We start from the raw sequence: 22,590 nt of genomic DNA on the forward strand, positions 1-22,590 counted from the left end.
CAGCTACATGCAACCAGTTCTCTGGCTCACTTTCACTTCAGGTACATAAAGCTTTTCACCTAAACTCCTGATGTGCATACGAATAAGACTGTTTCCTCCAACCACTCTTCTGGCCATTCTGTCTCTGTCATTCCTCCCTAAATCCTCCTCTGGGTTTCTGCTGGCTGGATTAAATTCCTCAGCAGATCCAGGAGTCTTGCAATGAATAATCACAACAATACAGCTTTCTGCACTAAGCCAACCAGAACAGATCCCCTGGGCCTCCATGGAAATGGTCTTTCTTTTCACCGCTTTGCAGAAATTATAGGAATTATATATTATTTGGGTAACTGGAGGGGGACATTCTCCAGTTACTGTGGCACATTATACCAATGGGGAAAAACTTTTATTTTACTCCATAAAAAGTATGTTTGGATGTCCAGAAGGATTTGTTGATTATCTGTATGTTTGCTGTATTCACAGCAAATTTATGCAAATCCTTGTTCACTTATTGGAAATTAACAGCCTTCTGCTTCTCAGAGCATAGAGATTTATGTACTTCTCATTGGTTGCAGATAAGTAAATATATGATGGCTTTGCCACTCGGATTCCCAAGGTAAAGTCCAGAAAATCAAAAAGCTGGATCTGCTGGTAAATCAAACCTTTGTCCACTGCATGGGATAGATGTGTGTTGGTACTGTTGCTGATTTATACATTAGTTTTTGAAAACAAGAGTTTTGATCATATTTGCCTGGTAGATATTAATACACTGATTTTTACAAAGCTAGCTCATCTGGAGATGGGAAGTTTAGGTTTCCTCCTCAGAGCACTTTTCTTTGCCACCAATAGGGAAGGCTACTGAATCTCTATAGAGTATGTTTTCCTTACAGAAGCTCAAAAGAAACAAATGGAAGATAATGCTGATTTGATTCAAGAAGAATGCATATCAGAGAATGCAGATAACTCTACAGAAGAGCCAATTGAAGGAGGGCCAGATGCAGATGGGGATGGAGAAGAGATGACTGATGGGATAGAGGAGGATTTTGATGAGGATGGCAGCAATGAGCTGGTAAGGAATAACCATGCCATGTCTGTCTACACAGGTGCTACAAGTAACCACAGAAAAGCAATAATCTGGGTTAGCAAAAAAAGCTCACAGCAGCATTGTGATGTTCTGTAACTAGTGCTTAGTACTATGTGTTTCATACACTCTAGTACCAATTCAGTATAGGGCCCTCTGAGGGTAAACAAGAAAATATATATTTTACTACACTTGGTGATTTTAGAAAGAAAAGGAAATGTACTTTAAATTGGTTTACATTTATTATTTTACATTTAATGAAATGTAGAAGAGGGGAAAAAACAATGCAAATGTTTTCTTAACTGGAGCATATCTAAATCAAATAAGATTCTAGAATGGAGAACTTTCTCATGAGTAAACATGTGCATCTTCTGCAGACTGTGTTGGCAGCTATAGATTTTTTTGTTGTGGAAGGATTTTTTTCCCTAAGAAATGTTCAGCTAAGATGTTTGGGTTTTCAGCCTGAGCCTGTACAATTAATGAAATGTCCATCATGTTGTTACACTTCTAGGTTCCTCTGGAAAAACATTAAAAAATATTTTGAAAGTCAGATTTATACATTTTTCTTAATTCCTAATAAGAATGGATCAGTGACATCATTTTAGACTCTACAATACTCTCCCTCTCTTCCCAGATTTCATATTCTTTCGCTTTGAGCAGGCACCACTTCTGTTGCTCAGTGTCACTGTCCCTGCTTGCATTTTAGCACACACTTGATCACATCTCCACTGCAAAAATCATTCAGTGATGCCAACAGAAGTCAGTCAGCAATGGGCACAGTTGAGCCAACACCAAGTCTGGAGTAACAGGGCATGATAATAAGCAGTGTTTTGTACTGCTTACTGCAGATGCGATTTAAACTTACTGCTAATTTGAGGGTCAGTGTCCCTTTAGCCAGCACATGGCCCTCTTGAATTTATAAATCCTGAACAGCATTATGCCCAGGAGAATCTACTACAGCCTGGATCCCCCATCTTTTATCATGCCATGTAGAACAGATGACATTATCACTTTTTCTCAAAGGAACGTGTTCTCTTGTACAGATATAAGGGACCTCTGTCAGCAGTCGTCACTCTAAATTTGTAGGAAGTTGAAATTTTTTAATGCATAAATAGTTTTGAATATAATATTCCACCATGGCTAATACCTGAACAGCTGAAGTGATATTAGCAATAGGGGTTGCCACAGTTTAGCAAGACTGGTGGGTTTTGCACTAATTAGGTGTCAGACACTAAGTGGGGAAGTTAATGTACAGTATATTAGCCTCTGATTGTTCAGTGCTGTCATTTCACCCAGTGAGTATGGCATATTTAGCATGTACCTACACTATATAATGAAGCATGATGTAGAAGAAATTTTTCATCTAGCAAAGGCCTAAGCAGGAAATTTTCTGACAAGCAAGCAGCACAGGAAGCCTTCATTAGCAGTGAAAGTCTGGAATCGGCACAGCCACATTTGCACACCCCTGCTTCCAAGTTAAAAAGCCTGTGATGACATTAGTTAAAGTGCAGCATGTTGCAGACACAGCTCCAAAGACAGGCTGCCTCATGTCTCCCACCTTCCCAGACACTGGGACCCTTTAGCCAAGAAGCTGGAAGTATAGTAGACTTTAAAGCACAGAGCCAATATTGCCAATGATGTAAAATCCTCATGCTTTTCATCCTCACTTGCCGTTTTCCTTAAGCTTTGGAAGAGGCCACTTCACCTTGGTTTTCCTCCCTGCTACAATGGAATAATAACATTTCTTTCTTTTGCAAAGCCTAGGGAGATCAGTGAATGAAAAACTGCTACGGATGGGATAAATGATTGCTCTACAAAGGATTACTTCAAAGAAATCTCAGTCAATGGCTGTTTGCCATGGAGAGGCAATTATAAATTGAACTGTACATCTTTCCTTTACAGGTCTTACCCAAACACTCAGCAGTAACAGCCAGTATTGTTATAATACGAAGCTGGTAGTTTATGATGCATATTTTAATTTAGTCTATTTTTCACTTATACTTACATATATTTATGTAGATATAATGGCAAATTCCTATAAGTTTTAATTTCTACTCTGATTACTGGTAGCTGTATAACTGGAAAGTCGATATGAATACTATCAAATCCATAGTGAAAACTCTGGTAGGAATACTTGGGATTTCAGTCTGCTTCTACCAGTTCTGTGCCCTGCTATCTGGCATTACGCTGTGTTTTGTCAAAGGCAAAGTAGATAGATAAGTTTATTATAAAACAAGAAGTCCTAACAGGTTCTTCTCCTGTTTTATGAAAACTTATTTATTTAGGAAAAAGAGCTGACTAATAGCAAATGTGTCATTTTTAATGGAGCCAGTTACAATGCATTTGCAGAAAAAAAAAAAAATTAAAAAAGAGTTTTAAGCATGAAAAGTGTTAAATGTGAAACAATTAGGGCAAACTTACCATGTGGAAAAACATAACCTTGGACTCAGAATCAGAAATAGCCATCCAAAAGGCATTTTTTATTGAAATCTATAATCTTTTCCAAATATAAAGCTGAAGGGATTTAGGACAATGATGAAAGAAGAAAATATTTTCTTTCATCACTAAAAGCAGCAAAGCAAATAGAAAAACTTTTGAAATGGGCATAGCTAATGTTCTGAAGCCAATTCAGCACCAAAAATTGATTGTGGGTCCACTAGTCTGAAAAATATTATTAAAAGGAGAAAGAAGTATGACTTAAATTTAGATCTTAACCTTTTTTTGCAGTGCTTCATATTTAGCTATAAATTTCTTGCCAAGCCATTTGCCAATAACCTGCTGCAGGGCTCTTTTTGATGAACACGATATTGTTGTCTCTTTTTTGTTTCCCCTGTGACCAGCCTTAAGCCTTGCAGTAAAGGGAAGGGTTCAGTAAGGACAGACCCACTGCTAGAGTCCAGATGCTGCCAGAATGGAGCCTCTGAATCTGTGTATGTGGATCTGCATCTTTGGCCAAGAGGACTCAAAACTATATTTCTTTCTCTGTTTCTGACTTGCATAGGAAGTGACTACACGGGATGTATGTTGTGGGTTTAGGTGGTATGATCAGTTCTCTGAATTCACACGCTGTCTATTTGGAGGAACAGGTTACTGCACATTAACTGAGTGATGGCAGCAGTCCTCATGCCTGCCTTCAGCCTAGACCAACTGTAAAGAAACGCTATGTAGTTTAGCCTGAAGTCTGAGTTAAGTCAGGCATGGATTTAAGGAAATTTTAGCCTCTTCATTTACCTCTTCATTTACCTGCCTGGCTGCACACACAAAACCACATCACATTCAACAGCTGCACACCTTCATCCACCATTTAGATCAGGATGTTGTTCTTCCCGGCATTGTTATTTTGTATGGACTAAAGACACACCCACAAATAGTCGTTATGGTTCAGCTGAAGTGTGAAGTTTTATGCCACAATAACTTGATTGCCCATCTGAACTCTAATTCAAGACATGCTGCATTTGAAATATCCGCTACAGTCATCAAACATCCCCTATTGGGAAAGTTTCTTTTGTACCAACCGTTTGCCCACAAACATGTCTCAGTGTCTCCAGTGCAGACACTCCAGCTTGGGAATGTTTTTAGAACAATCCCCAAAGACTTTTGCTGCATTGACATACTGAAAACTTGTTTAAATGATGGTTTCATATATATCATCTAGCTGTGTATGAATACGCTAGGAGAGACAAACAGCTGACTTCATCTTGCTCTGTGAAGAGTGTCATATGCTTCTCACCCACCTGCTCTTATATGGTAGCCTTCCACTGCCCCTTGTACAAGGGCATGCGACAAAACATTGTAGCTATATATACATATATATAATAATAATGAACTTAGAATGTAAATCCTGAGCTTACTCTGCCACTCATCTCACTTAACTGATCATCAGAGATAGCTGGAGGGGATGAAAACTTCAAGTCTGTTTCCTTTGCTCCTTTTAAATTAAAAACAAAAAAAGTTTCTTATCCCAGATTTTACTGGACCCATGAGTCAGGCTTTCTTGCATTGAACAGCTTCTAGTTGCAGTGAATTGAAAATCTTTGTGTTCCCTCCTAAGGAGCACGCATCCATTCTCACTGCTTTTAATGTAAACTGTCCCTCAACTGCTCTGTGAAGAATGCAGCACACCTTTGCAGCTTCCCATCTCAGCTTAAGGAAAACAAGCTCCTAGGAAGAAAGATCCTTATGTTTACTAAATTCACCTCACACACAAGTCACAAACAGGCCATAAATCATGGGAACCACAGGCCACAATTCATCAGTGATATCCAGCAGTTTTCAGGTGGCTGCCACGGCTTTTAATTGTAAGGAGTGGGAAGTAATCTCCAGTAACCTCCTCTTATTCCTGTGTCTGCACAGCAGAGAGCAGAAGAGTCACCTTTGCAGCACCATACAACACACATTTTGATATTTGAGAAGCAGCTTGGCCTCAGCGCCTCTAAAACAAGCTCCTTCTCCTTACCAGAAATAGCGTTAGCGGTGTGTGGCACTGCTGAGAGAACGCAGGAAAAGCATTTCTGAATTAGCATGTGTGGTGGTTTCCTTACTCCACTCATTTAGTGGCTGGACAAACCAGTGCAGGCCCAGAGAATCTCATATAACTCCTCTGAATTTGTTTCAAATGGCTCTAATCGATCATAGAGGAAACACTGGCTCAAAATGAACTATAACTTATTATTGCAATCCCCTTGTAAATAACAAAGGTGGCATCCAATTAATTAGCTGAAAGCCTGAAGTACTATAGATTTAAAAAAAAAAAAAAAAAAAAGGAAAAAAAATGTTGTCTAACACTTAATAAAATATCAACAAATTAATTAATTGCAATGAGTTATAGAGAAGCACTCATATTATATTGCCTGAGAATAATAGTTTCTATCAAACTGTCAGTCTTTCACAATAAATAACTACAATGGTAATAGCACAGCAGTGGTTCAGTAGTTAAGCATTCAGTAGAGCAAACAGAGTTTTCTGATTTCAAATACAATAGATTTATGGTGTTGTAACTCAGATCAGGCTCTGGTTAGTGCTTGGTTGGAATTTGAAGGATATATTCACAGTCACAGCATTGTGTTTTTATGCTGGTATAGCGATGCTAAAAATAATTAAGCCACACAAGCATTAGGTGGGAGTTCCACAATAATGAGTCACCTTTAATGAGCTGTCTTGAGAGGCATTTTTATTAAATTATATCAGAAACAAAAGGTACAGAGACAGCGTAAGAACAACAGTTCTGGTTGCAATGTAAATTTATGCAGTTATTTCAACAACAATTACAGTTATCTTTCTATTGAGTATATTTCAGTTGCATTTACCTCTCAAGGATATTTCATTTCTTACTCTTGTCCTTTTCTCCACCTTTGCACTGCATGTTTTCTGTCTATATTGGATAGTTCAAGAAAAAATTTGCATAATTCTAATAGCAAGATTGATCAAATATGTGACTATATGAAAGGATTGATAGTACTTAATGTATTACAGTAATCAAACTGGATTTTTAATTCTCCTTTTATATACTTTTTTTTTCTGTCAATAGCATCAGGGCAGACCAGACTGACTCTTCTATTATTGGCAGAATTAGGCTGATTAGGCATGCCAACAAGATCAATAGCTACCATGACAATTTGCAGCTGAGTGCACTTATAGAGAGTACTACTTAGAAAAAAGGGACAGAAGTTCTAATTAATGGCAATGGCCATAGCAATGTTGTGCCAGATATCTTATTTAGATTACTTTAAATATCATTGAGACCAAGCAAAATTTCGTCTTTTTGATGCACTGAACATTTTAGGCTTCATTGAAATTTTGTTTTCAGTACTAGGGAAAACATGAAGCTTTTCATTCCTGAGACAAATGAATAGGTAAGAGATTGTGTTCACTTGATAAATATCAGTGCAAGATGCTTGTACTTGAGCAAGCTAAGGAAGTCATTAGGGGCAGCATACCCGACAGATACTAATGTGTTGTGCCTTCCAAAACTGCAGTAAATCTAATAACCTGTGACTGAGAAAATAGAGAAAGTAATAAAAGCATGTCATGAAATCAAAAATTGTAAGAAACTTTCTGACATGCCCTTTTGTTATATTTAAGATATGCAACAGCACAGTAGACATGTTTGTTGTTCACATGCTGTTGTATGAGCCATTGGAAAAGCCTTGATACCAGCTCCTCCTTCCCATTTTTCCTGGCAGTCAATTTCTCAGAGGCTTCCTAAGTGGTGGTCAGGGTTTTAAACAGGTTACTCCTGACTGACTACATAATATTTTTCTAATTATTATTTACATCCTGTCTCCTACACATCACGTGGGAACCTGCAGAAAATGCAGGCACTTTGTGTCTCTCTGCTAGACTCCCCTCCCTGTAGTTGAATATTTGTAAAATGAATGAGCAAAATAATTTCCTTACCTTTCACATCTATTCCTCTGAACCTGCTCTATGTTAAAAAAAAAAAAAAATCAAACCCATAAAACTATTTAAACATTTATAAGGTAAATAATATAATTATCTTACAGTCATTAGAATCTTGATGCGAAAGAGCTTGAAAAGAGTGGTTTTGTCTTCTGTTTCTCTTTTTTTTAAGCAAAAGGTGGGGAATCAGGAAGTTTGGGTCCCATTCTCAGCTTTGCCACTGAGCCAATGCAGTGGGCAATGCAGCTCAGCAGATGCAATGGGACTGTCCACACAGCCTCTCTTTCTGAGGTCAGACCAACATTTGTCTTTTCGCTCTACTGCCAACATGTGGGATAGGAGCATTCCCCAAATGTGTGGATTAAACTTATATAAATTATATGCTTTCCAGTCAAGAAAATTGCAGATTTTATATTTTCATGTTGAACAACATTGAACATACTCTTCAATGAATTTGTTTTAACTTTTACTGCCCCCTGCCATCAGTATTGACCTGCCTGAAGTTTCACTCATCATTTAACTTCCTACCTTTTCTGCTAAGCATTATTAGCTTGTCATCTCTTTTTGAGGTCTGTCTACATGCAAGGCAATTCTGGGCAGGTCCATTCAGACCCAACAGAGCAAACATTAATAAACCCTGCCAGCAGCTTCCTGCATAACGCCAAGGCATATACAACAAGAGCAGCAAATGTGCAGCATCTTCTCCTACACCCTGTCAGTCCCAATGAGCACAGAACAACCATCTGTCCTTGGCAGTTTAAATGGGGTGCATCCTTTCCGAGACAATAAATGGTAGGAATATTAAATGCAGGGGAGGTTTTTTGTTTGTTGTATTCCTTGGGAGACACTGTAAGAACTGGTTACAAAATTCTGGTATTTAGACTACCCCAGACAACCTAAACAACGGCTGATTATAACCCAATGCTGCATGAGGCTTGTCCTAAGTACACTTATTTAGCAGATGCCTGTTGATACAGAGCACTGGTTCGCATGTGGGATTTACAGCCTCATGGAAGTTTGGTGGTATATCTGTTTGGAAACACTAACATGGGTGACATCTTGGCAATATATCTGATACATAAAAGAATTTCTGATTACTGCTTAATATGTTTTACTGTTTTCTAGATATTGTCTATGTGCTTTGTGTCAAACTCATGTAGTGCCTTCCTGTGGACCTACGTTTTGAAGGGTAGCTTGTGTGCTTTCTCTGTTTTGAGGGGAATAGGGACTCTGCCTTTTGTTGACCCACTGTCAGTAGTTTTATCATTATTTAGTATTCATTATTCGTTTTTATGATACTTTCATGGGGTTTTTTTATTATTAATTTTTTTTTCCTTTTCAGGAAGGACTATGTTTCTCTTAAGCTATTAGGTAAGAATAAGACAGTCACAGTCCTTGACGTTTTTGAGACATCAAAATATTTAGTGGCTCAGCCTCAACTGTTAAAAACAAAAGTTGTGCCTCCAACTTCAAACAAACAAACAAAAAAATGTGTGAATGGATCCAGAGGCAAATAATGCTCTCAGATCAGGCCAAAAATTTTCTCAGACATGCAAACAAAATGCTTGCCTAAAAAAGATTAATTCCTCTCTGATACAATGTAATTGACCTTAATATTCAGTACTAGTGATCTGGTTATGTTTACTCTAAGTAAATCAGAATTAGCTCCACAAGTTTTCCTAGCCAAAAAATTTATGAACATAGAGACAACTTCTGAGTGCAGTACAGAAACAAGGAGAGCCACACACCACCCAGAAGCAAACCTACAGCCCTTTTCAGGGGAGGTTGATGGTGGTTTATAAAAATAATCACAAGTATTTTGCTCTAACTTATGGCTGGTAAAGAAACATCAGATTTAACTGAAGTACCTCAACACTTGAAATATGAGACTGATTTCAGTTTCTACCCCTGAAAATTTTTACCAATGTAATTTTCACTAATTCTAGTGGAGTCACTCTACTTCTACCTCCCTGTATTTTGGTCAACTCCAGTAAACTTTGGATGACTTATGAAAGGTGCTGGATAGGGTTTGGTTCCTTCATTATTTGCAACAAACATTCCTGAGTCCTGTGTAGGGGGAATAGGCATCAGAATAATAACCTAGCACAGATACCAAAGCAGCAGAACAAGGTACAGTGGGAAAGTGGTAAGAGAATGGGAAGGGGACACTAGTGTTTTCTAGGCTCTCGCAGGGACACCAAAATCCTCCACAACAGCTCAGGCCAGCCATTGGGTCTGTGTTTGGCTATGGATTTGATCCTCTCAGCTTAATCCTCAAATTCTTAGATTTAACTGAAATTGAGCAATTGCTATGCATCACACATTTTTCCTGGTGTGTCAGTCTTTGAAAGTAAATAGCTTTAGTTCCCCTAGAAAACACTAATTTCACAGGCTTTATCAGTATGCTTGAGCCTCAAGAATGCTGAATCAAAAATTCCCAGAGGAAACAGTTTTCTGTCGAAAGTCTTCATGCAAGTAAAGAGGGGTAGACACTGAAGAGCCAAAAGGTTGCTATTTTTCCATTTAAAAAGTCACAAATTTAAAATCTGTTTTTATTTTTTCAATACAAATTGCAGACCCATTGCAGTTACTGACCCAATTATTCCAAAAGGTCTCAGTTCTTTGAGAAATATAAATGTGTTACTAAGAAGATTTTCTGCATGATTAATACCAAAACATGAAAGGCAGATTGAATTTATCTGTATAGAGGCATTTATGGACCTCGGAAAAGAGAAGTTATTTAGAAGGTGATAGAACTGTAATTGCCATTTCAATAAAAAAGCAATCAGTGAGGAATAAAACAAGCTCGGTCTGCCAAAATGAAGATTTGGAAGTTAATCACATGCCATCTTAGCCAGCCTGTTATGCTGATATGTGTATCTGGAGTTTTCAAATTGGTGTTGCTATTGATTTCTAAAAGTACACTACGGTTCTATAATATCTTTCAAAAAGAGCAGGTTGTGTGCCAGCCCAAATAGAGTAAATCAAAAGGCTAAATTCTTCTCTGCTTCCTCTTTGCAGGGTTATACTACTCCCTTCTCATATATTAGATTAGCACCATTTGCAAAACACAGTGTAACTCCAAGTCCACCGGTTTGCTTTGTAATTTTTACTTTTAAGGCAGTGTATCTTGAAATCTTCATAAAACAAAATGTTATGTTCTACTATGCACTTTTCATTCATACAAGCATTATGGAGGAAAATATAAAGCAAAACCTGTTTAAAATAGCACCAGCTTTTATTGTCTTTTCCATCTGAATCCCATTGCCAAACCAAGTCTTTCACAGATAAGTCTTTTGCAGGTAACTCTACATCCTGTATGTTTAACTGACTGTCTTAATTGAGTAACTACTGTCACCATTTAAGTACCTGTTGTGCACCATGGTTAGTCTCATCCCTCTCTTCCTTCCTATGTTTTACTCAGAGCTTTCCCGGTATCTCTGTCATCTCACGTTAAATGCTTCCAGCTGCTTCCTCCAGCAACCTCTCCTCCCCGTTCCTTTTCTGTTAATTTGCTTTTTACCTTGCTTCCCCTGGTCTTTATGTTGAGTAGAACTTCTGCCTCCGAGTAAATGAAAAATCTCCTGTTGATTGCGTAGGACATTCTTGATTTTATTACCATCCTCCTGTACAATTTGTTTTACTGGATGGTGCACTTTGTTTTTTGATACCTACCTCAAATCTAATTTGGTAATACTGGGAAAGTTTAGCAGGTGCTTTCTGTATCATTAGTTTAAGGTAGTTCTTCTAGTAGCACATAAGCTCCTACTTTCACATATTTTAAAAACATACCACTTAAAGTGTAGACATAGTAAGTAGCCTCAGGGCACAAGTTTCAATAGCTCCTTTCTACATTAAGCTGTGTGTTCAAACTTGCACCCTTGGCATCAGTAGACTGGAACTATTGCCTTTGGAATTCATACTAATTGGACCACCACCTCACATCAGGTAATTCCTGCTCCCCACACCAAGCAGAGGTTAAATAACTAGGAATTTTGTTCTACAACTTTTTGACAGCACCCTGCGTCCTAAGGCCCCCTCCTTCATAATATTCAAAATGGTCAAGGATGGTCCTTGCTATGGATTCTTCTAGGACTCAGTTAGACTCATTTCTCATGGAACAGAACCCATCCTAAGAATCAGAAAACACCTAGTGATCTCCAATGAGAGTCATACCTCTGGGAATTCACCCTGAATATCCATTCATATTCAGGGTTAAAGGAAAGTAGGACATTTTCCCCTTTGCTGTATTTGGCATTGGATCCCAAAAGGTGTTGAATTGCTCTCAAGACACACTGATGCAAGCTGAGGGAACTCTGTGCACAGAATCAGTGAGGCCTTACTGTGCTTAGTTTGTTTTTCATGCTGTTCCAGATCTTACCTTATGTTAGCCAAGAGAGAACATGAAACAGAGTGGTGGTGGTGGTGGGAGCACAGCTTCACCATGGGGTAGCCTTACAAGTGTATTATGGGTAAAGGCTTAAAGGCAGTGAGTGCTGTAAAAGCACCACCTTCCCACATTCCCACCTTTTCCATGTTCTCATGCTTGGAGATCATGCAGCCCATCCCAGGGTCTGCAGAAGGTCCACTGCCTCCAGCCTCAGATCCCTCCCATCATTAGCAGAAACTACACTGCCGGTCATTGTGTCTTCTCCTACAGATAAAAAGGACCTTATAGAGGAAGGTATTGCTTCAAAAAACAGTAGTTCTCACAATGAAGCTCTCAAATGACCATGGTAACTCTAATGCCAAAGGCATTCCTTCAGCCTCACACCTGACTGTCATCTCAACTACAGCATGTCCTCACTGGCACTCTCAAAGTGTTAGATCCTGTCTCCACCACTATGCCAAACAGTATTCATCACAAATTTGCCTACACAGGACTCTGAGAAAGAAAAGATATGTTGATCTAGGGGAAGAATCAGTATTTGACAGGGCTATCTCATTCTTCCTGCTGATTTTTTTTCAGGCAAGCAAGTGAAACAGAGCATTTTAATACAAAGGAGATAGAAATTTGTTTTCGCTGATGAGTAAAACAGCCATTCTCACATGTACTCACATAAGTAGGAACACTTCAAAGCAATTAAACTGTTCACTGAACAGAAAAACGATTCTGTAGTGTTTTCAGCAATTAAAGTATGATTGACAGAGTACAAAAGATAATGATTAGGTTTTATCATTTGAAGAAAGGTTTAAAGAAGGTGCAACTGCTTCCTTTAATTATTGTTTCTTAGTATTTACCAAACTGTACAATTCCTCATATTTGTTATACGCAGTGAATATTCTATCACTAGTTCATCATAAAAAGTTTTGGTCTAGTGCTATAATTTTTGTCTGTCATGTTTTACAAGCATTACAAATAACATCAGCAGACCCATAGTGCACATTCATGTTCCCCTGCTAACACCTGCTGAATTGACTGTTTATGTTTCATATGGCGACATTGTACTACATCACCTATATAACCGTGTTACCTAATCAGAGATTTCATTATTTAAATCAAGAGGCAATTCAGGGTGTATTTCAAATGAACACAGCTATGGAGTCAGTGTGATAGCTAATAAAAATTCCAGGTTCTTTGGTAAGCCCTATTCATTGCTTGTGGATTTCCATTCATCATGATGAATTCTGTGTAAAAGCCAATAGAAGCGCATGCCCTCATGGTATCTTACAAACATAAATTGCTGGGTTTTCATTCGTTGTGAGTTTCCTGCTTAAGAGAAAGGAAGGATATTGTCTTGAGTTAGAAATAGCAAATAAAAATAATTACAATTTGCAATACTAGTTTGTGCAATGCATCTTGATTTTTCCCATTTTACAGGAATACCTGGATCAATAATGACTAACCAAGATTTGGGGTATTTTATAAAAAAATCTATTCCACAAACAGCTTCAGTTTTTCACCTCCTTGGCTGTCCAAAAAATACCTTTCATCATCAGAAAAATCACTAGAGATTAAACAGAATATGCAATTCTAGAGGATGTAGTATTAGCATCTGTGGACCTAGATTCAGTGTTCTCATTTGTACAGATAACAGCACAGGAGTGAGCATCAGAGGCAATCAAAGCAATCATGCTATGATTGCAGTCTGAGGTGGCACAAGTATGAGGCCCAGTGTTGTGAGTGAAAGGACAGTGTAGCAGCTGCATTTTAATGGAGCGTGCGCTTGTTTTGCAGAAAGTGATGTATGGCTGTCACATAACCCACTGCCAAAGCCTCGTCAGACACCAGCAACAGCCTAGGAAGGTGTCAGGCAAAGAGTCTTTGAATCAACAGGAGCCTGACAGAGGCAGAAATATTTCACCTGTAACCAAGCAATAGTCAGAATTAGCTTCAGATGCCTCCCTTGCCACTATTAAATTCAGAAGTCCAGTCCTAAGAGTGGGTTTGTCTGGCAAGGAAAAAGAGGCAGGAGAGGGAAAGGAAGGATATTTGAGGCTTGGGGTTTCATACTCATGTGTATATGTGCACCATCATCTATCTATCCACCATTTAGCTGCAATTTCTTGGAATTTCTAACATTATTGTTATCACAAAAAACATTCAGAGCAATCAATTGTTTCAAAACTGATGCATTTTGTCAGACTAACATCTTGTATATACTTGTTGGATGCTCTTATTGCTTGTAGTTATTGTGGGGTAAACCACAGAGTAACTTCTGTAACCTTAATGTACTACAAGGTAAGGTGTACACCTTTTGTGGCATTTATTCGTGCTGCATTCCTAATACTCCCTCCCAAGGACATGTGCTGAATTTATGCTCCCAGATAGTAAGATTTTTTTCCTGTCCATCTAGGTGAGGAAGATGAGCATGGTAAAGAACACTTTTCCCATAAACCCTGTGAGAAGGAAACTATGTATTTATGGGGATCAAGGAACATATATACATACAGCTGATATATACCCATTTTCAAAGCCATAAGGAAGGAGAAATAAACCAGAGCAGGCAAGAAGCTGATGTCTGTTTGGATTCAGCTAGCAAAGATCAAAAATCATGTTTCCTGTAGACAAATTAAGTCCACCTGAATGAGTTTAGAAAAGCCAGCAGCATTCCCCCTGCCATAGCAGTGGTCATCATTGCAGCTTCCAGATGCTTGGGGAGGCTTGGGAAATGGGGGTGGCCCACCTCATTCTAAAAAAATGGTGCCTTCAGGTCTTTAAACTATGTTGAGCTTACCTTCTCATAAAAGCTTTTAGATCCAAACTATTCCTACTGTGTTGTGCTTGGTGGCTATAAATCATGGAATCATTGAATGGTTTGGGCTGGAAGAAACCTTAAATATCATCTACTTCCAACCCTCCTGCCATGGGCAGGGACATCTTCCACTAGACCAGCTTGTTCAAAACCCCACCCAACCTGGCCTTGAACACTTCCAGGGATGAGGCATCCACAGCTTCTCTGGGTAACCTGTTCAGTGTCTCACCACTCTCATTGTGAAGAATTTCTTCCTTATATCTCATCTAAATCCACCCTCTCTCAGTTTAAAGCCATTTACCCCTTGTCCTATCACTACGTGCCCTTGTAAAAAAGTCCCTCTCCAGCTTTCTTCTAAGCCCCTTTGAAGTACTGGAAGTCTGCTCTAAGGTGTCCCCAGAGCCATCTCTTCTCCATGCAGAATAATCCCAACTCTGTCAGCCTGTCTTCACAGGAGAGATGCTACAGCCCTCTGATCATCTTTGTGGCCTCCCTCTGGACTCACTCCAACAGGTCCATGTCCTTCTTTTGTGGGAGGCTGCAGAGCTGGATGCAGTTGTTCCAGGTGGTGTCTCACAAGAGCTGAATAGAGTGGGAGAACCACCCTCCTCAACCTGCTGGTCACAAAGCACGGAGCTTTGAGGAAATGGTCACCTGGCAGGTTATCTGACAGCCAGGCTCTCCCAAAAAAAAATCCTTTACCTGCAGGGCATTCTTAAAAATCTATAGATGTAAAGGCTGGAATTATCTAGGTTTCGAGGGGATGTTAAGTGATAAAACTATTAAACCTCTAAAAGTCAAGATGGAAAACTCTCTGTATTTTTACTGAATTTTATCAATTTACTTCATCATTTTTAGTGATTATAGTTTGGGGCTCATTAAGTAGAACTGCACTTTCATTTAGTGAGATATTTAATATTTAGTGTTGGCTTCCCAATGTTATATACATTGTAATAGTGTAAAGTTAAAATTAATTGAATCTCGTATAATTTGAGTCTGATAAAAATGCTAGAAGGATCATACTGGAACTATAATGACAGTAGCAAAAGCATTTCTGGAAGACTGAAATACCATGTTATGCCTAAGAATACTGTTTCCAATTCCTCATACTCCAAAAGCCACTCAGGTAGGGAAAAAAACAGCAGGAATAATTTCAGGTAGAAAATGAACCAATAAATATTCTATAACCTACCTCTACCTTTTTTTTCAGAGATTATGGTGGCAATTAGGAAAGTTTATACTGTTTCTTTAGTATTGTCTACAGCTGCCAAGGCTATACACTCAGTTGGGTTATTCAATTCTTAAAATGCATTATGTTCAAATCATGCTTTCTAAAGTGGTTTTCCGTTAGAACTACATCAATTGAAAACCATATTGCTGGCTTAAATATAATTCAGTTAATCCTTGTTGTGTCAGAATGTTTGTTATATATATAACAGGAAGGAAATGAAAATATTTTAAAAAAAATCCAAAAACATAAACATTAGTCATCATGAGTTTTTTTTTAATATCATCAGCACTACCATAAAGCCAGCTGATAAATTGTGCACTATTCAGAAGAAAGTAATAGAATAAAATCAGTATTGCGTTACACTAGCTTAGTCATAGCTCTGGGTTACTGTCATTTTATGGAAAATAAAAGCTTGAATATTTCAGATTTTAAAGTTTCTTCTCAGCCTTGAAGATTATTTGCCTTAGGAGGCAAATAACAAGCCCATGTACTGAAGAACACAAGATTTGGGACTGCTGGGGTTGGTAAATTTTTGTCATTGTTTCTAATCGACAGTAAAGCAGCATTGATGACTTGGATCCAGATGGCGAGTAGTAACACTTCATAATAGTAACCTAATGAAGCTTTTCAGTGCTGGTGACAGGTAAATGCTTAAAAGGTTTATGGCAGGAAAAAAGCTTCAATAAATAACTTGAAAATCTGTCTCTCATCTTACTTGTATAATTATTGCTTTTTATAATGGCATAATGGAAGAGCAAAGCATAGGTGAAGAAAAGGCTAGAAAAGAGGAACTCTCTCTCTGGAGATAATGGGATGTACAATGGGATTATTTTTTTTTGCTTCTTGTAAGATGTATAGCTGCTTAACAAGCATTAGGCCTCTCTCAGTCTTAAGGGAAGATTTTTAAAATCTTTTTCATGTAGTTAAGTCTATCCAGGGATCAGGAGCTAAAAATAGAGGAGATGGTTTTTCTCAATGCAAGTAAAGAATAATAGTTTCAGGATATTTTAACTGAAAGGAGAAAGTTCTGGGATCTTTCACATGAGCTTTTCTCCCTAATCCCGGTTTCCTGTGCAGAGTAAAACCAGAAATCTGGTGCTTACTTTGCAACAAGGGAGAAATCTGATGGCTGGCTGCTTTAAAGGGCAGGGGACCAGTCCTGCAGAGACTCTCATGTTTCTGCTATAACCTTTTCCATTGGAAAACCAGGTTTTTAATAAATGGAAATTTTAACTGAAATAATCCTTTTTTTTTTTTTTTTTTTTTTTTTCTGGGGAAGGAAAAAGCAGACTTAAAACTCAGCGAAGGAGGGGAAAATTGCACCAGAAGTGCACCAGGTTTTGGAATATATTTTTCTTGTCAAAAGTGGAAAAAAAAAAAAAAAAAACTTGAAAAATTCACTTAAAAAAAAGAAACCATCTATTTCTGTTAACATTTTCTACTGTCAGTTTTCCAAACAGATGTGATTGGAAAAGTGTTGTCAGTTTTAATGTGGGTTGGTAGAGCTGGGATGTCTTATGCTCCCTTGCAGCATCACTGAATGTCTAGTTGAAGCTGGTAGCTTTATATGGGTCACATAGCAGTATTCTCAGATTTTTAGATGCAATCTGCCCCAGCCACTGCTAGAAAAAGTGTTAGCTGACACTGGACTTTTGCTGTTTCACACTGTGGCTTGTAAAACAACAAAAGAAATCAAAAAATATTCAATTAAAACCTATAGCATGTACACAGCAACAGTAATAAAATAGACATCAAAAGGGAAGCCCCTGAGGAAGGATCCTTCAATCTGGTAGCTATAAGTAATGTCAAAAGCACACAGTCATTGTAAATGGTCTGCAATAAGGGATATAAATAGTGCAATGGGACTGAATCAAAGAATCCTACATGCAATTTATTTATATTAAATGCTGTTATCCAAATAAAGCATTTCATTGCAAAGCAGCTAAGATACATTCTCCTGTTTTCTGCTGCTAAAATATAAATTATTCAGCAGTGGCTCACATGGCATTGTTGAGGTGAAGTATCCTTCAGGCTCAACAGCTCTTGCTGGATTCACTGTGGTTATTTTGGGCCATTCAGTCTAACCTAGGACTGTTGCACAGTCCTGACTGTCCACTGCTGCAGGTACATGACTTTTCTTTTAGCCTTCAAAGGTTTAAGGTGGGAAAGTCCAATAATTACCAATATTGGATTGATTTGTGAAAAAGTCAAGTCATAGTCTTCTTCCCTCTTTTCCCCAGTTGTCTTGGCTTCCTTTTGAGGTTCTGCTGGAGGAATATCTGTGCCTTCATACTAAAGAAAACATTTCATTTCTCAGTTTCTACAGATCAAGTAACAAGATGTCATGTGTGAACCCCCTGAAGACTGAGAAGAGAAACTCTGACTTCCCTACAGAAAATTGTGAACTGCGGTTTCTTACTGGCTAGCAACACGTTTGATTCAATTTGTATGAAAACTCAACTTACTTATCAAAATGGACGTTATTGTTCAAATATTAGAAACTCCATTTCTTATATGTTCTAAGCTGTACAATTGTCAGATTTTTATGGTTTAGATTGTAAATGTGTTTTTCTCTGGCTGATTATTGGTATTATTTTTTTAATTTTGATGTCTTAAAGGCCAATGTACTGTATCATAATAATATGAAGGACATATTTAACAGGTGTGGAAAACACTGTATACAAATGTATATTTCTAAAAGCTATTTTTATGATTAGCATGTTTTAGTGTTTTTCCATATTTAGAGTCAGGTGATATTGCACTTCTTTGTTTACAGCTTAATTCAAACAAGATCATTATGATCAGTGTCTCAATTAAATACATTGTATGGTATTTTGCATTATTTTATTTATTATGTTCGCCATTGGAAATAATTATGTTTACTAATAGGGATAGCTGCCGAAAAGTGAAAATGTCAAAATAAGAGAGCAATCCTTGATAAACTGTAAATTGAATCCTCCTGTAGATCCCTTTCATCAGATAAGCACTTTCTGTGGTGCCATTCATCAGAGTTGTTACAGCTGTTCCTTCAAGTCACTAAAGACAGTTTGTTGTTACCATATGGAAAGTTTACATGGCAGTCGGTCTCCTGTCTAGCAATGTGTATTACTTATAGACTGCCAATATCTGATAGCCTGGATTAGCCTACTGATTACTGTTTGGATTATTTTCTGGCAGTAGTCTTTCCACTCCCAAACAACCTAACCGCTCCTAAAAGACAGCAGTTGGAATCATTATTACAGATGTCGTAGGGGGAATCTCAGTTTAGAATTTCTTAATAAATCATATTTCCTTTCAAAAAGAATGGATGCATTATTTCTCTTGTGTTACTGAGATATTAAGGGTATCAACGCATCTAATAATATGGACACAAGGTCATCTTCTGTAATGAAAATAGGAACTTGTCCACTATCCCAAAGCTAGACCTCCTTAGCACTGCAGATGACATAAAACAAGGAATAGATATTTGTTTTTCTACATCTTTATGTGAGATATACTCCTATACAAAAAGACATGTCTGTAAAGTGATTTCAGGGGGAAAAAAAAGGAAAAAAAATTAATAGCTACAGCCTTCCAAGAGGGAGGGGAGTTAATTTAAGAAATGCCTGATGCAGCCAAATGGACTTCAGACCCAATTTTGTGCCAACCTGCAGCGTGGAGCTCTCATGACCACTGACATCCATGACCAGGGGTATTTGGTATTTAGTATGGTCCAGAACCACAAAAATGAACTCTTGCCTTGCCCTTTCAATCAGCCTTAGTAGGCTAAAAGCAAGAGAAAAACAAAGCTACCAGAAAGACTCTTTAAAAGATCAAACTTTCTGTTTCTATAAAAAACAGCAGTTTCTGAGATGACAGGTTCACCTCAAACAGTGGGGGGTGTGAGGAGGTGGGAGTTCAAGGTCTATGGTCAACTTTCCAGCATGGTCCCATCATCAAAGAAGGACTGATATTCTTCAAACATTTGGAAGAAGAGCATACATTTGAATTTAATTATCTATTACTGAGTGGGAATTTACTTCACTAGCTGATTATGTAACATAGCACTCTCAGTTATGTTTGTATATCTTATATTTAGCTTGTCTATTGTGTGTGGAGTTACATGGTTTACCTAAGTGCTGAGTAGTACCTAGCTACTTAATTAAGGAAAGAATAGTGTAAGTAGTTACTCCTGAGCATAAAGAGTCAGTGTCAGAATCCACCAAGGCTGACTCTACCAGAAAAGTGCAGCAAAAAATATTACTTATGTGTAAGTTAAATGTTAGGTCAATTCAAAGAGTGAAATATTTCTCCACTTATCTATTAGAATAGGTTATGATCATTTTTAACTGTAAAAATGCAAAAAGAAATGCCATTTTGGGATCTCCATCTCTGGCTGACAGTTAAAAAAAAAAAGGAATTCCGAACCTGAGCTGCTCAACAAGCATTTTGCCCATTTCAATTATGAACTGTTGGCTGACTTAAAAGATGCAGAATGTCATCCAAGGAGATCAGTTTCCGATGCTGGTGTTAATTAACTACGTATGAGAATCAGCTAGGCGTATCATCTATTCACCACCTCCATTCCAAATGAGCTAATAATCACAGAAAACACTCTAGGAGATTTTTAGAAATTCTTTCCAATCATTACCCTTAGATTATCTATTCATAGAAATGATTGCACCATCATAATGTCAACACTGTTTCACACCACAGTTTACGTCATGAATATATTTTGAACACAAAAAGACACCTCTGATAACACCATCAGACACGACTTCAATTTGCAAGCTAGAAGCTTGTTGTGCTGTGCAGTCAATTACTCACAATGTTTCTTAATGGCATGTTTGCTTCAAATCACTACAGAGTATGCTGGTAGCATCAGCAGAGCTTGATAGTTCTCTACTTTTCCTGTATGTGGTACACTCGGTGTTGTTTGCATCACTACCTATACTTCTTTTACATGGGTTTTGTCAGTTGTTTTTTGTCAACATTCCTCATCCCTTGCACTATGGAAGAATAGGAAACGTAAAGAATCTTGTCTATTGGTTTGGATAGTCAGCAGTTTTATGAAATCCTTTATGGAGAGTCCTGAATTTAACCAATTCATTTTCTACACAGGCCTATACTCTCTGTGTATTTCAGATAATTGTTTCAAAACTGTGCAGCTGCATGAGTGGAAAACATTTACTAAAAAGCTTTAAAGTTTGGATCAAGAAAAAATATTTTTACTTTTGTAAACTCTTGTATTACATATTATTGCAGTTCTTATTAGTTTTCTCTGTAGATCCATTTTTAGTTTTGAAAAATCACTGTACTTAAACTATGTAGATAGCTACAATCTTGTAAGCAATCATAGTGTTAATAAGTGCCACTGCAAGTTAGAATTAAAACATTCAGGTTTTGCCCATGTAGAGCAGATTGATGGTTCATTACAGTTTTCTTTAAAATACTGTAACATAATTTTTACATGTCTGTAAATAAATATTTTCTCTGATTTATGCACTAATCCTGTTTTGTAATTTGTTCTCTTAAAATGTGACTCTAAGAAACTTTCCAGGAAAAAATATATTTTCCTCATGGAAAAATACCATTTAAAGCTCTGTACTACAACTATGCTTCACAAACTTTCCAAGCAGAACAAACAGAAAGAGGCATCCGTAGTATGAATTACTTAAGCAAGATGGAGAAAAATGTAGTAAATACTGCTGTCATATTCAAAGTTTAAGAAATTTAAGGACCAATTCTGTGTTTAAAAATTACTGAATATAAATGTGACCAGCTTCCTAAAAGGAAGAAATTCTTTGATGGGGTGAGAGAGGAAGAGAGGCCCATTGGTGACATTTCATTGAATCTGAGAAATTTATTTTCTTAATCTTGGAAGCTTCTAAGTTTCATGTATTGCTAAAGTAGCATACATGTAACTTATGAAAACAACGTTAATAATAGTTATAGTTTTCTGTTTGGTATTCAAACTTATGTTTTATTCATAGTTTATTATTCCATTCCAAGTTGCTGCCACACAGACAAACTAAGGAAAATTGGTCCACTAAGTTTATGAGAATGTTTTTAAACTCTTCTGGAATTGTAGAGAAGCAAGACTTTTTAGAAATGTGTGTGATTTACATTTGGCACATCATTTTCTACATTTTTAAATGTGTTGTCCTTAATTGTTATGGCTATGACAGATTTCACACAAGTTTGTGAACTTTATAAACAACTTACTCTTATCATGCATGATACAAGGCCAATTCCTCATTCAGAAAGATCCTTGATAGAGATGAAATAGCAGGTGATTAAAACAATTTCTGATTCCTTTTTAGTAAAGAAGGCAGCCTCAGAACTTGAAAAGCTTCCCGTTTCCATGTTGAGAAGAATCTTCAATGGTCTAGAAAATTTAAATAAGGAATACATCTGATTTGGGAGGAAAGAGGATAATTAAGGTAATTTCATTTTCTGTACTTGTCTGTCAAGATCTTACATAATAAACATCATAAAAAAAAAATCACTTAGATAATCTTAAATTCTGTGTTGGATGCTACTGGGCATGAGGGCAATTATTACTGAAATGAAGTATCAATCAGCCAAGAATAAGCAGAGAGAGCATCCTAAGGTCTTAGATAGATAAAACATCAAGCAATCTAACATTTTATGGACAAATGAGCAATGCATTACCAATATTTTTGGAACAGAGAAATACTTAACCCTTGCATGATTAATAATAA

The 22,590-nt window shown here is 37.4% G+C and overlaps 1 protein-coding gene across 16 annotated transcripts in view; it reads left to right on the forward strand.

The window, feature by feature from the left end:
• The window catches only part of RALYL (RALY RNA binding protein like), a 380,059-nt gene extending 358,685 nt beyond the window's left edge, over positions 1–21,374 (forward strand). For 7 of the 16 annotated variants that reach the window (XM_065053881.1, XM_065053882.1, XM_065053883.1 and 4 more), the window contains 3 exons: positions 870–1,048; positions 8,802–8,830; positions 18,204–21,374. In XM_065053881.1, the coding sequence (XP_064909953.1) occupies positions 870–1,048; positions 8,802–8,822 (200 nt within the window). In that variant the 3' untranslated portion in view covers positions 8,823–8,830; positions 18,204–21,374. The remainder of the gene's footprint in view (positions 1–869; positions 1,049–8,801; positions 8,831–18,203) is intronic. The other 9 variants (XM_065053886.1, XM_065053887.1, XM_065053888.1 and 6 more) reach the window with 2 other exon arrangements.
• Positions 21,375–22,590: the final 1,216 nt, after the last annotated feature.

This window comes from Columba livia, chromosome 2, assembly GCF_036013475.1.
Source record: "Columba livia isolate bColLiv1 breed racing homer chromosome 2, bColLiv1.pat.W.v2, whole genome shotgun sequence".
Classification (NCBI taxonomy): Eukaryota; Metazoa; Chordata; class Aves; order Columbiformes; family Columbidae; genus Columba; species Columba livia.